Below are 12,802 nucleotides of genomic sequence, written 5' to 3' on the forward strand. Positions count from 1 at the left end.
TGAGGGCATCTGCACCCTCTGGGCTGGGGAAAGAGGCCTGAGGCAAGAAGCAGGGTCACAGCAAAGGCCCAGGACAAATGCTGCCCCCTCTAGGAAGCCTTCCCTGACCACTTCCTATCTGCATCCTTGCAGCCCTTGCAGTCCCAGGCACACCCTGAACTGAGCCCAGGGCTCCAGGAACATTCTTGTCTATATAAAGCCGCCTCATCTCCTTGGAATGGGGTAGCAAACCTGGACTTCGGTGTCAAACAGATGTGAACACGAACCCAGGTTCTGCCACCTACTGACTGTGTGTCCTCTCTGAGCCACTCACAGTCCCCAAATCCCACCCCCATCCCACCTTCTTAACATTTATCCCTAGACACTGGGGGAGATTTCACAATGCAAATGGAGCATTCAAGAGGTCAGATCAATCTTCCTGCTCTGAAAAAAAAAGTAGTCTTCTTAGTTCTTAAAGAAGAAGCAGTGAGGAGCACGGAGGGAGAGAAAAAAGAATAAATTGGATAGGATTTTTTTTTTTTTTTTTTTTTTCCCCGAGACAAGACAGGGTCTCTGTTGCCCAGGCTGGAGTGCAGTGGCATGATCATGGCTCACTGCAACCTCTGCCTCCTGGGCTCAAGTGATCCTCCCACTTCAGCCTCCTGAGTGCTGGGACTACTGGTGCATGCCACCATGCCCAACTAATTTTTGTATCTTTCATACAGACAGGATTTCACCATGTTGCCTAGGCTGGTCTTGAACTCCTGGGCTCGAGTGATCCACCCACCCCAGCCTCCCAAAGTGCTGGGATTACAAGTACGAGCCACCACGTGTGGCCTGAAATGATTTTTAGACTTGTGAAAAGATACTCAACCACCATGCAACAAGTGGATAAATCTCACAAACACAACATGGGGCAAAAGATGCCCAACACAAAAGAATATACGTGATATGACTGCATCCATAGAAAATCAGATGGTAAAATGAGACCATGTTATTTGGGTATGCATATTCAGGGGATAAAACCATAAGGAAAAGCGAGAAAATACTTATCACAAGATAGTGGTTACCTGTAGGGGAAGAAGGGAGTTATGATCAGAGAGGGACATTGAGGGGGACTTTGGGGTGCTGGTAGTATTTTATTTCTTGGGCTACTCCTGGATTTATTTCCTGGGCTATTCTTCAGTTTGCTTTGCAATTATTTGTGTGTCTGTGTGTGTGTGTGTGTGTGTGTGTGTGTGTTGTTTTATACACATATGTATGTAAAATAAAGCTTTATGTACTTTTCTGTCTATGTTGTTTTCCAATGATCATGTGTGTATGCATTTGGGCTGCAGATGGGAAATGCCCAACCTCACTCCTAACTAAAGAAAGGCAAAGTAAAACAACAGTGAGATGCCAACTGATTGGCAAAAAGGGAAAAAGTTGATAATGCAGTGTTGGCAAAGCATATATGCAGTTGGCAGACATGTATACTGATACAATGTTTTTGGAGAGCAATTTGGCAATATCTATCAAGTTAAAAAATATAGATTCTCTATAACCTAGAAGTTCTGCTTCTAAAAAATGCCTCCTACAGATAAAGCATTTTCAACTTCTTTGCTAATTGCTTCGCAAGTGTGTGAGCCAAAGCAAACTCCCACCCACTCCTTTGTAAGGAGTTTCCCAGCTTCACCACCTTGGCAATGCTCAGTTAGGCATCTTTTAATTTGGGTTTTGATCACTGGGGCTTTCTCTTCTGTGAATTGCTTATTCATGTTTTTGCCCATTTCTATTATTTTTGTCCTTTTCTTATTGATTGGAGTTCTTCATATTCTATATGCACCAAGTCAGCCGTATGCATTGCAGATTTCTTCTCCTAGTTCATAGTTTGGCTTTTTACTTGTCGTCTGTTGCACATAAATTTTTAATTTTAATACAGTCTAATTTAGCAATCTTTCCCCTTACGATCTTTGCACTTTCATTTTGCCTTGTTAAAGAAAATCTTTACTATCTTGAGGGTACAAAGATATTCTTTTCTAAAAGCTTTACAATTTTGATTTTCACCTTAAGATTTTTAACTGACTTGAAATTTAGTTTTGAGTATGGTGTGAGGTAGGGCTCCAAGTTCATTTATTGCCACACAAGCATGGGTCTGTCTCTGGTTCTCTTATTTGCTCCATTGCTCTATACCAATTTCACAATGCCTCAAGTACTATAGCTTGAAAAAAAAGTCTTGATATTTGGAATTGTGAATCCCTCCACCTTGTTCTTCATCAAAATCATCTTAGCTATTCTTGACCTTTGCTCTTCCATACAAGTTTTAGGATCAGCTCTGTAAAGTTATAGTAAAAAACCATGTTGGGGCTGGGCACAGTAGCTTACACCTGTAATCCCGGCACTTTGGGAGGCCGAGGCAGGCAGATCACCTGAGGTCAGGAGTTCAAGACCAGCCTGGCCAACACAGTGAAACTCTGTCTCTACTAAAAATACAAAAGTAGCTGGGCGTGAAGGCATGAGCCTGTAATCGCAGCTACTCAGGAGGCTGAGGTAGGAGAATCATTTGAACCTGGGAGGCAGAGGTTGCAGTGAGCTGATATTGTGCCACTGCACTCCAGCCTGGGCAACAAGAGCGAAACTCCATAAAAAAAAAGCCATGTTGGAATTTCTATGGGAATTGCATTGAATTTAGACTGTCTGATACTGTCACAGAGCTCTTAGATTTCTTAAGTTTTTTCATTTGTTTGTTTTATTCTTTTTTCTCTTTGGGTTTCAGTTTGGGTAACTTTTATTCACTTATCTTCAGGTTCACTGATTCTTTCCTAAGCCGTGTCAGGTCTACTGGTGAAACCTTCAAAAGCATTTTTAAAATCTCCATTATTATGGTTTTTATTTCTAGCATTTCCATTTGACTCTTTCTTAACAATTTTCTTCTCTGTTGAAATTCCCCATCTGTTCATGCATGTTGTCCACCTTTTCTACTAGAACTCTTAACATATTAATCACAATTACTTTGCATGCCCTGTCTGATAGCTCCAACATCTGAGTCATCTTGCATGGAGTTTATGTATCCATTTGTGGAGGCTTAGCAGAAAAACTTTAAGCTGACAAAAGCAAGGTCCAGTTTCATGTCTATAGTATGCTTCAATTTGCTTACAAAATAGTAGGGATATACAGGTATTATGTGCCTTCATATATAAGCACAGCATATCTCCAGGAAAATGCTGGGTTTGGGGAACTAGAAGTCTTGAGTTGGAGGGAAGGAGGTTTAATTTTCAATGTATACTCTTTTGTACTGTTTGAATTTTTAAAATGTGCCCTTGGCCACACCATCAACATGGCCCCCAACTTACCAACACAGGTGAGGTAGAGCACCGCGTAGGCCAGGGGCAGAGGCTTGTGGCTGGAGTGGTAGGAAATCTGCACCTGTGGAGAGTTGGGCACAGAGTGATACCAGCAGAAGCCAAGAGCTCCCGACCCAAAAGATAGTTCTCGGGGATCTGGTAAGGAGGGGAAGGGGCTCCAGGAACCTTGCTCTTTCTTTAACCTCCTCTGTGCCATTTATTTTTCTGTGTCTTGGTTGGCACATCTGTAAAACGGGAGCTATTTGTAAGAGCTTCTCTAGAGACTTGGGTCCCAGTCCCTCCAATAACCTACTCCATGATTTTTGACAAGCTCTTACTCCCCTTTGGGTCTCAGTTTTGCCATTTGTAAAATAAAGGGTTTGGACTAGGCAGGGTTTAGGGACACTCTCCAAGCCACCATTCTTGTCTGTGGGACTCAGGCCTGGGCTTGAGCCTGGAACCTCTGGGCACTCTATGACCTTGGCCAAGGCCTCTCACCTCTCTGAGCCACCTCAGTTTTCTCATCTGCAAAATGGGAAAAGGTCTCTACCTCTATAGGTCTCTACCTCAGAGGCTTGCAGTGCAGCTTGGAAATGATAAATGTAAAAGACTGAGTCCATAGGAAGTGCCCAAGAAATACCAGCTACTGTTATCAGTGGGCAGATGGCATCTGGTGGGGTGGGAGGTGGTTAAATGCAGGGCTCTGGGGTCAGATGGCCTGGACTCAGATGCTGGATCCTCCACTTTTGAATATCCCAGGAAAAGTTACTGATCTTCTCTGGGCCTCAATTTCCTCAACTGTAAAGTGGGGATAATAATAGTTCCCACCCTTAGGACTAATTAGAGGCTATGAAGATGAAAGGAGTCATGCATGGGGCATGTGCAGCTTGGTGCCCGGCCCACAGTGAGCACCCAAGAACTGTTACAGGGTGAGGATGAAGATGGCGAGGATGATATTTGGTTGGAGGCAGACGAATCCAGGGCATCCAAGTTCCCTTTAAAGCAAGACCCTCCTGTTGGGGTGCTCCCTCCTGATGTGGGTCTCTCAACTCTCTGCTTCTGATGTTTGAATTTCAGCCAGAGGGGGAGGATCTTGCAGGGGCCATTCACCTCCTTAGTCCTGGGAGCCCCTAAATCCTGCAATTACTGACCCCCACGTGTCAATCACCAGCAGTGATGCTTGCCTCAAACATACAGTTACTGGGATCCTGGCCAAAGGCCGGATTGGGAGCAGGGGTATATGGCGGGCAGGCGGAAGAGTGGGAGAGACTCTGAACTTCCTCCATCCCACCAGCCATCATGGCCAAGGAATTCAAGGAGGGGGGTACCCACACCATCCCCAGTTCAACCGGCACCAAGGTGGGGCCCCTCACAGGCTGGCCGGTCCTCTTGCGCTGCCCCTGGGACTCTGTCCTGACTCTCACCAACTCTGCCACTCACTAGATCATGTGACTTCAGGAAAGCCACGCCCCCTTCTCCATCTTAGTTTTCTTGCCTGTTAAATGGGTTCACTGGGTCCTGCACTATGTGCCTCACGGAGTTCAGTGGAGAGGCTCAATTCAGATGCATAGCTGGGAACAGAGGTGGGGATGATGGAGGGAGGCTGCCCCCAGGGGTCAGGCAGGTCTGCACTGAATTCTAGCTCTCCTGACCATTAGTATGTGGTCCCGGGACAGTTACTCTGAACCTCAGTCATCCCATCTGTGAAATGGGCATCAGTCCCCTGCCTCTCTGGGCTGCTGTGCGGACCAGATAAGGTCATGGCTGCCCAGTGCCTGGCACGTGGTCAGTGCTTCTTAAAGGGCTAGTTTCTGAAACATCACTTCTGACATGGAGTGGATCCCACTACTCCCACCCTCCAAGTCCTGGTCCCCATCAGCCCTTGAAGTGAACATCACCTGTGCGAAGCTTAAAGGCCACCCATTTCTCCCATGTGTTAAATGTCCCTACCCTGCAAAAAGGATCAGGAAGAGAGTGGCTTAAGGACAGCAAAGCACCTTGGGGAAATGTCACCTAGGAAGGGGGTCTCCCCAGGCACCAGTGTCCCTCCCCTGTCCCTGCTTTCTCTCTTTCATTCAAAGTAGCAGAGATCCCCTGATCAACCCTCAGTCTATATATGGGGAAACTGAGACCCAACTCAGCAGAACTGGGACAACTCCTTCTCCAGGGGGTCTTGGGAAGCAAGAGAAGGAGCAACACTGGCTCCTGTGGCACTCCGCAGCAATGATAGGAAGCAGGGGTTCTGATTATTCCATTTTACAGATGGCAGACAGAGGCCCCGAGGGGTGATAGGGCTTTCCAAGGACACAAGGTATGTGTCTGTAACTTGCAGAGCTGGGATTCAAAACCAGCAGCATGGCTCCAAGGCCAGGCACTTACCCACTGTGCTGCCCTGCGCTCTAGAGAAAGAGAATGTTGGGCCCTCCTAGAGCTAGACAGCTGCCTCCCCCGCAACCTCTCCCCACTCCACCAGGGACCAGCTCACATGGCTGTCGTTGAGGTCATTGCTGGGGGAGTTCATGACCACGATGATCTCCAAAGTCGCGTCAAAGCGCCACCGTCTGGTGTCTGCACGCTCCCGGCCCCTCTCCATGTTGGGAGAGATGTAGATGTCCACTCCAGGCGTCCCATAGACCTCGAACATCTCTGTGCCCTCAGGCACTGACCTGGGCAGGACAGACAGCCAAGGGCGGTGCTGAAGGAGGTGTGTTTTGCTCAGATGTTTGAGCTTTGGCTCAAGCCCTGCTTCCTCTAGGAAGCCTTCCTTGGCCACCCAGGCCCCTCAGATCCTCACAGCAAGTTCCCAGGAGTCAAGCCTGGACCCCACACAAACATATACACAGTCAGCCAGGTGTGATGACTCACTCCTTTAATCCTAGCACTTTGGGAAGCTGAGGCGGATAGATCACTTGAGGTCAGGCACTTTGGGAAGCCGAGGCGGGCGGATCACTTGAGGTCGAGACCAGCCTGGCCAACATGGTGAAACCCCGTCTCTACTAAAAGTACAAAAAATTATCCGGGCGTAGTGGCATGCGCCTGTAATCCCAGCTACTGGGGAGGCTGAGGTAGGAGAATCGCTTGAATCCAGGAAGCAGAGGTTGCAGTGAGCCAAGATTGCACCACTGCACTCCAGCCTGGGCAAGAGAGCAAGACCCGGTTTCAAAACAAAACATACACACAGTCTGACGTTCTAAGCCCCTGTGTTAATGTCATTAACATTTCCCTTGTGAGTTTCTTTACCACCCACCAGAATGGCGAGCTCCTCAGAAGTCAGAACCCAGCCGTATGCTGGATAAATCCCCAGGGCAGGGCTGGGCACGAAGAGCTCAGTCACCAGCCAGTGGTGGGTGGAGCCCCTTACAGTTCTGAGAGCTTTAAAAAGAGCAATTCTCACCCCAGATCCCATCACATGTCTCCTTAGTGGGTGGGAAGATATCCTTGGATTCTTCCCTGGGAAGGGAATTCAATCTGGTTGAGTGCCCGCTGCATGGCAGGCACCTGGCACACACAGCTCCCTCCACTCTTACAAGCTGTAAGGTGAGCAACATCATCCCCATTTGACATATTAGCAACTGAGGCTCAAGAAGGCCTAGTGACAAGCCTGAGTTTGCATCAAATGGCAGAGCCAGATGTGCACCAGGTCTGACTCCAAGCCCCTGCTGTTCCACAGCTCTGCAGTGTCACCCGGGAAACTTGGCCGGATTTGGTCAGACAGCGAGGCACTAATTGCAGGTTTAAAATATCTGTGATATTACCTGGCCCTGAAATTGCATTTGCCTCGTTCCTGCTAGTCTGGGGTTCCTCGTTGGAAACCAGCTTGTGCATCCTTTGACTATGGGGTGCCCACTGTGCACTCAGGTACTACCTGGCTGGGCCGATCCACCCACTGCCCTCCCCACTGCCCCAGAGCTGTTGATCCCGCTGGGGAGCTGAGGACCAACATTGTCCAGGGGAGCCAGATGGGGCTCGGGGCCACAGGATTACAGTGGGAACCCATGTAGGGAGAGGCCACTGTGAGTTGGAGGGCTTCCTGGAGGAAGCAGCACGCACCCTCCTGGGGGATAACAGTGACTGACACTTGTTGAGCTCATGCTCTGTGCCAGCCCATCATGCAATCCTCTCAATAACCCTAGAAGGGAGGCACCATCTATTACTGTCTCCCATTATACAGATGGGAAAGCTGAGGTTAAGTAACTTGCCCAAGGTCTGTGGTGGGGCTGGGATCCAAACCCAGCCATGTGGCTCCTCAGTCCACAGTCTTGCCCACCACCTCCCCAGGGGTAGTAATAGCAACAATACCGTTAGACAAAAACCCCCCAGCCTCTGCGCCCTTACCACGGCAGGCCTGGCCAAGCCTTTTTGTACATTAGCTCATCTGATCCTCACTGCAGTCCCAGGATGAGATAATTACTCCTGTTTACACATGGGGAAACGAGGCTCGGGATACATACAGGACTCCCCGAGTTTTCACAGCTGGCCACTCCCCTCCTTTCCCATTTTCCCTCGGAGTAAGGCAGACCTCCCCAAAAACACCCTCTTCACTCTTCCACCAACATGATTCTGATACATCTCACAGCAGCTCTTCTATAAAAAGGGAAATAAACCAAGCTCAAGCTTCTCTCCATCAGGCGGGTTACACTCTGGGGTGCGGGCCCCTGTGAGGTGTCCTCACCAGGTGGGAGGGACAGACACACCTGTTTCTCCTCCTAAGCGGGGCTGCCAGACTTAGCAAATAAAAATACAGAATGCTCAGTTGGACCTGGATTTCAAATAAACAGTCAATCATTGTTTGGAACTCCCATGAAATATTTGGGATATACTTATACTAAAAAATTACTAATTATTTATCTGAAATTCAATTTTAACTAGGCATCTTTTATTTTATCTGGCAACCCTACTCCCAAAGGCTGTAATTTCCAGGGCTAGTGGAGCCCTCTGGCCTGTTCTGCCCTGGGCAGCGCCCCACAGGGGAAATGGCAGACCCAGGTAGAGAGGCATGAAGACACAGAGACAGAGAGATAGGGACAGAGAGACTTGGAGAGACACAGCGAGATGGAGAGTCAGAGACAGGGAGTCAGAAAGACAGACACAGGAAGACAAATCCAGGTAGGAACAGCAGCCTCTCATACCCTCAGGAACACCCTCAGCCCCACTCCTGAGGCACCTGACTTCCACCTCCCAAGTAAGCCTTTTTTTTTTTTTTTTTTTTTTTGAGACAGAGTCTCGCTCTGTCGCCCAGGCTAGAGTGCAGTGGCCAGGCTGGAGTGCAGTGGTGCAATCTCGGCTCACTGCAACTTCCACCTCCCAGGTTCAAGCAATTCTCATGCCTTAGGCTCCCAAGCAGCTGGAACAAGAGAGCCCACCTCCGTGCCCAGCTAATTTTTGTATTTTCAGTAGGGATAGGGTTTCACCATATTGGCCAGACTGGTCTTGAACTCCTGACCTCAGGTGATCCGCCTGCCTCAGCCTCCGAGCTGGGATTACAGGCATGAGCCACCACGCCTGGCTGAAGCCTGTAAACTTTTTATAGAACTCCCTCAACCCCAAAGCTGTTCCCTGGGCCCCGAGCGTCCATGGGCGAGGGCTGAGCACCCTTGATAGTCCTTCTGGTATGAAAATCCCACTCAGTCCCCAGGCTCCAGCCCCTGCGTGTAGGGTATTTCAGCCCAGCGCCCTTGCCCCTCCATGTGCCAGGCTCTGTGTGAGATGCTGGGGGATTCCCAATGAAGATCCTCCCGTCCAGGAGGGTCCCCAGGGCCACAGTCTGGACAAGGGCTTCGCACAGAAGGTGAACAAGCTACATCTGAGGTTGGGGAAGGGAGGGTCCGCAGAAGTCGAGGGCTCGGGTGATGCTGGGACCAGACTCAAGAATTAGGTTCTAGACCAGGCTGGGTCACACATCAGCCAGCTGAGCTTGACTAAATCACTTAGTCTCTCTGGGCCCATTAACCTCACCTATAAAGTGGGATAATGACACTTGGCCAACCTCATGGGCAATCATGAAACTCAAGTGTGATAATAGATGGGAAAGGCTTGGAACACCATTGGCCCAGGACAGGGAGGGGTTATTAAAGTAAATGAGGGTGCAGGAAACGGGTCTGGAGGCAGGATGAGACAGTGGGCTGGGCAGCTGGGGCAGGTTCCCCAAGGAAGGCACCAAGAGGAGACACAAGTGAGGGGAAGGTATTTTCACCATGGAGCCTTAAGAGGTCTAGTTTAGACTCAGGTTATAATGAGCTTGTTTTCATTTTATCCCTCTGTAATGGGGAGCCAGCGACGGCTCTTGATCAGGGGGGCAACATGATGGAGCCGTGTTGAGGTACTTGAGCCCGTGGTCCCGGGGCCAGGCAACTGGGTTCAAACCCCAGTCCCACCACTCATTAGGTGTGTGACTTTGAGCGAGTGACTGCCTCCCTCAGCCGCAGCGTCTACATCTATCTGGTGGGGATGAGGAGAAGATGAAAGGAACCAGTGTGGGTAAAGCACTCAGGATAAGCAAAAGTCATGCCCTCATTTCACTGCTGGGGAAACTGAGGCCCAAAAGAGAAGTGACTAGAAGGTAGGGCTGCTGACTCCCAGTCCAGTGCTTATGCCTGTCATGAAAACTGTGTGCTAGGAAAATGAAAGGGGCAGCTGCTGGGAGGAGATCCTGCATCAGGTACAGGAGGATCTAGCTTCCCATTTCCTAGAGAACAGGGGAAGTACCTGGAGCCTCACCTGGACAAAGTCCTTCCTCTCCAGGCCACCTTGAGCTGCCAGCATGGCTGAGTCGCCACATGCTGGCTTCTGGGTTTTCTAGGCAGTGCTTCTGGTCTAGCCCTGGGCTCAGGGCCTTGGGCCCTCCCCTGCTGAGGCTTCCATACACAGGCCTGTCCAGGGCTCTCCCAGCCCCACACCCTCCCAGCCAGCCCGAGAACTCAATTGCTCCCATGGCACAGCCAGCCTAAGATGGTGAGTGGGGGGTAAAACGTGGCAGGGTGGCTGACAGCATCGGTTTGCTGGGACTAAGGCTGTCTCTGGATACAGAATTTGCTGTGCTAAAACCTGCCAGGTTCCAGACAAACAGGAGCAGTTGGTCTCCCTAAAAGTAGCCAACCTCAGACCCACCTTATTGAAAATGTAGATTCTTACAGTGCTGCAGGCAGGGCCCTGGAACCTCATTTTAAGCCATTCTGATGTTCACTGACATCTGAGAATCACGGCTTAGAAATGCTGGAGCCTGGTCCCTCCAGCGCATGTAGAGTTGACTCAGTGTGAGCCCATCCCCTCGTGTATCACCCCCTTCAATGGTGAGGAGGAGGATGGGGCATTGGTGATGAAGGTATCCCCCACAGCCGTATGACATGTGTGCTATTATCCCCACTTTACAGATGAGAATACTGAGCCTTGGAGACGGCAGGTGATTTACCCAAAGTCACACAGCTAGTAAAGGACAGAGCCAGGACTCACCGCCAGCTCTGTCCCCACTCCCCTGCAAACCCAAACCTACCTTCTCCCTTCATGGACTCAGGGCCTGGACTCTCTGGGAGAACAAAACCAGACATTTCAGGAGCTGAGAAACCGATGGGAAAGGTCCCCATGGCTGAACACAGAAAGGCTGACAAGATGACCAACAAGGTCTCCACCGAGCTGGACTGTGGGAGCAGAGGAGACCAAGACCCAGGCAGCTGGGTTTCTGGGTGGCAGTTCCAGCTGCCCTTCCCCAGTCAGCAAGGATCCCAGATCCGCCAACCCGGCCAGCCTCATCAACCAAACCAGGTTCAAGAAATCACGGTCCCACCGTAATCCTGGATGGCCCTGCCCCACCCCACCCCTGGAAAGTGGCAGCCACATACGCCCTTTTTCCAAATCCCCCGTATTTAAAAGGGTAGAAATGCACCAGCCCCCCCAGGGCCCAGCTCTCTGCACAGGCAGGTCAGAGCTCTCACATCAAACAAATCCGATGTTGACAGAATGGAAGCTGCTTTGTCAAATCAGCGAAGGGATTCAGAGGCCTCCATGAGTGGAACTTGAAACCCACTGTTCTGTGCCAACCCCTTCAGCGTCCATATGGGGAAAATGAGGCCCAGGGTTGAGTGGAAAGTTGCTCAAGATGACATAGTGAGTGGCGACAGAACTAGGACCAGAACTCAGGGTCCTGGCTCCATTAGGCAGCCTCTGCGGAGACAGGGTGACATGAGCTGTTTGTCATCCCAACGAGGGCAGCGGTTCTCAGCCCCAGATGCACATTCATCCCCAGTGGATCCTGGAAAACCTAGGGTGCTGGGACCCTTCAGAGATGAGTTGAATCAGGTTTCGCAAGGTGGGGCCTGGGCATCCATTTTTTTATGGGTCCCCAGGTGATTGAAACACGCTGCCAGGGTTGAGAACCTCCGAGCTGGAGAAAAGAGGAGCTGGATGGCTCATCACCAGGTGTGGTCCCTTAGGAGACACCTGCCTGGGGTACCTTAGTGGTGGGCTCTCTGCCTTCTGTCTTTTCCATGTGCTGCTACTTGAGGTCATTCTCAGGGGCGGGAGCTGTGCACCTGCTCAGGTCAAGGTGGCCTCCTCTTAGAGGTGTCTGGGCTGCCATCAGAATAAACTCAGCTGCCCTCCAGGCTGCTATGTGTGCTGGGCCCCTCTGCAGCCATGTAGATGGGACCTGACCTGGGACCTTCTGACTGCGGGACCTACACAGCTGTGCAGCTGAGAATACCTGGAGCTCTGGGGCCCTTAGAGCCAAGTGTGCCAGCATAGAGGTGCCACAAGCCCCACCAGGCCCTCCAATCCAGGTGAGTCTCAGCACCTCTGTGACTCAGTTTCCTCTTCACCAATAGCCAGAGATCCTTCGTTTGGATTGGAAGATCTGGCTTCTAGTTGTAGCTCTGTCCCTAACTCGCTATGTAACCCTGAGCAAGTCATTTCACACTCCGGGCCTCAGTTTCCCCAAGTGAAAAATGAAGTGGTGGGTAAGACCCCAGAGATGTCTCACTGAACCAGCCTGGGGACTGCTCTCCAAGGCCACCTGTGATGAATCCCAAAGGTGAGCAGCTTCGCGGGCCCCTCAGCCACAGGCGCAGCCACAACCCAACAGACTCCAGGAAGCATCTCCACATGTTACGGGAAAGCGCCGTGGGAGTGGGTCCAGTCCGTCCTTACTACTGGACCAATGACAGAGGCCCTGAGGATGGCCCTTTCCACCAGAGGCGGTCCTGGGATTTTGATTTTGCCCATTAAGAATGAAACCAGGCCAGACATGGTGGCTCTCACCTGTAATCCCAGCACTTTGGGAGGCTCAGGCAGGCGGATCACTTGAGCCCAGGAGTTCAAGACCAGCCTGGGCAACATGGCAAAACCCCATCTCTACAAAAAATACAAAAATTAGTCAGGGACGGTGGTGCATGCTTGTAGTCCCAGCTACTCAGGAGGCTGAGGCGGGAGGATCGCTTGAGCCTGGGGAGGTCCAGGCTGCAGTGAGCCAAGATTGCACCATTATGTTCTAGCCTGGGCAACAGAGTGAG

The 12,802-nt window shown here is 50.6% G+C and overlaps 1 protein-coding gene across 1 annotated transcript in view; it reads right to left on the reverse strand.

Moving 5' to 3' along the window:
• The window catches only part of PADI3 (peptidyl arginine deiminase, type III), a 37,712-nt gene that overhangs the window by 21,500 nt on the left and 3,410 nt on the right, over positions 1-12,802 (reverse strand). The window contains exons 2-3 of the mRNA XM_011998466.1: positions 5,788-5,968; positions 3,312-3,384 (exon numbers count right to left, since the gene is read on the reverse strand). Coding sequence (XP_011853856.1) covers positions 3,312-3,384; positions 5,788-5,968 — 254 coding nt within the window. The remainder of the gene's footprint in view (positions 1-3,311; positions 3,385-5,787; positions 5,969-12,802) is intronic.

Source organism: Mandrillus leucophaeus, unplaced genomic scaffold (assembly GCF_000951045.1).
Source record: "Mandrillus leucophaeus isolate KB7577 unplaced genomic scaffold, Mleu.le_1.0 Scaffold571, whole genome shotgun sequence".
Classification (NCBI taxonomy): Eukaryota; Metazoa; Chordata; class Mammalia; order Primates; family Cercopithecidae; genus Mandrillus; species Mandrillus leucophaeus.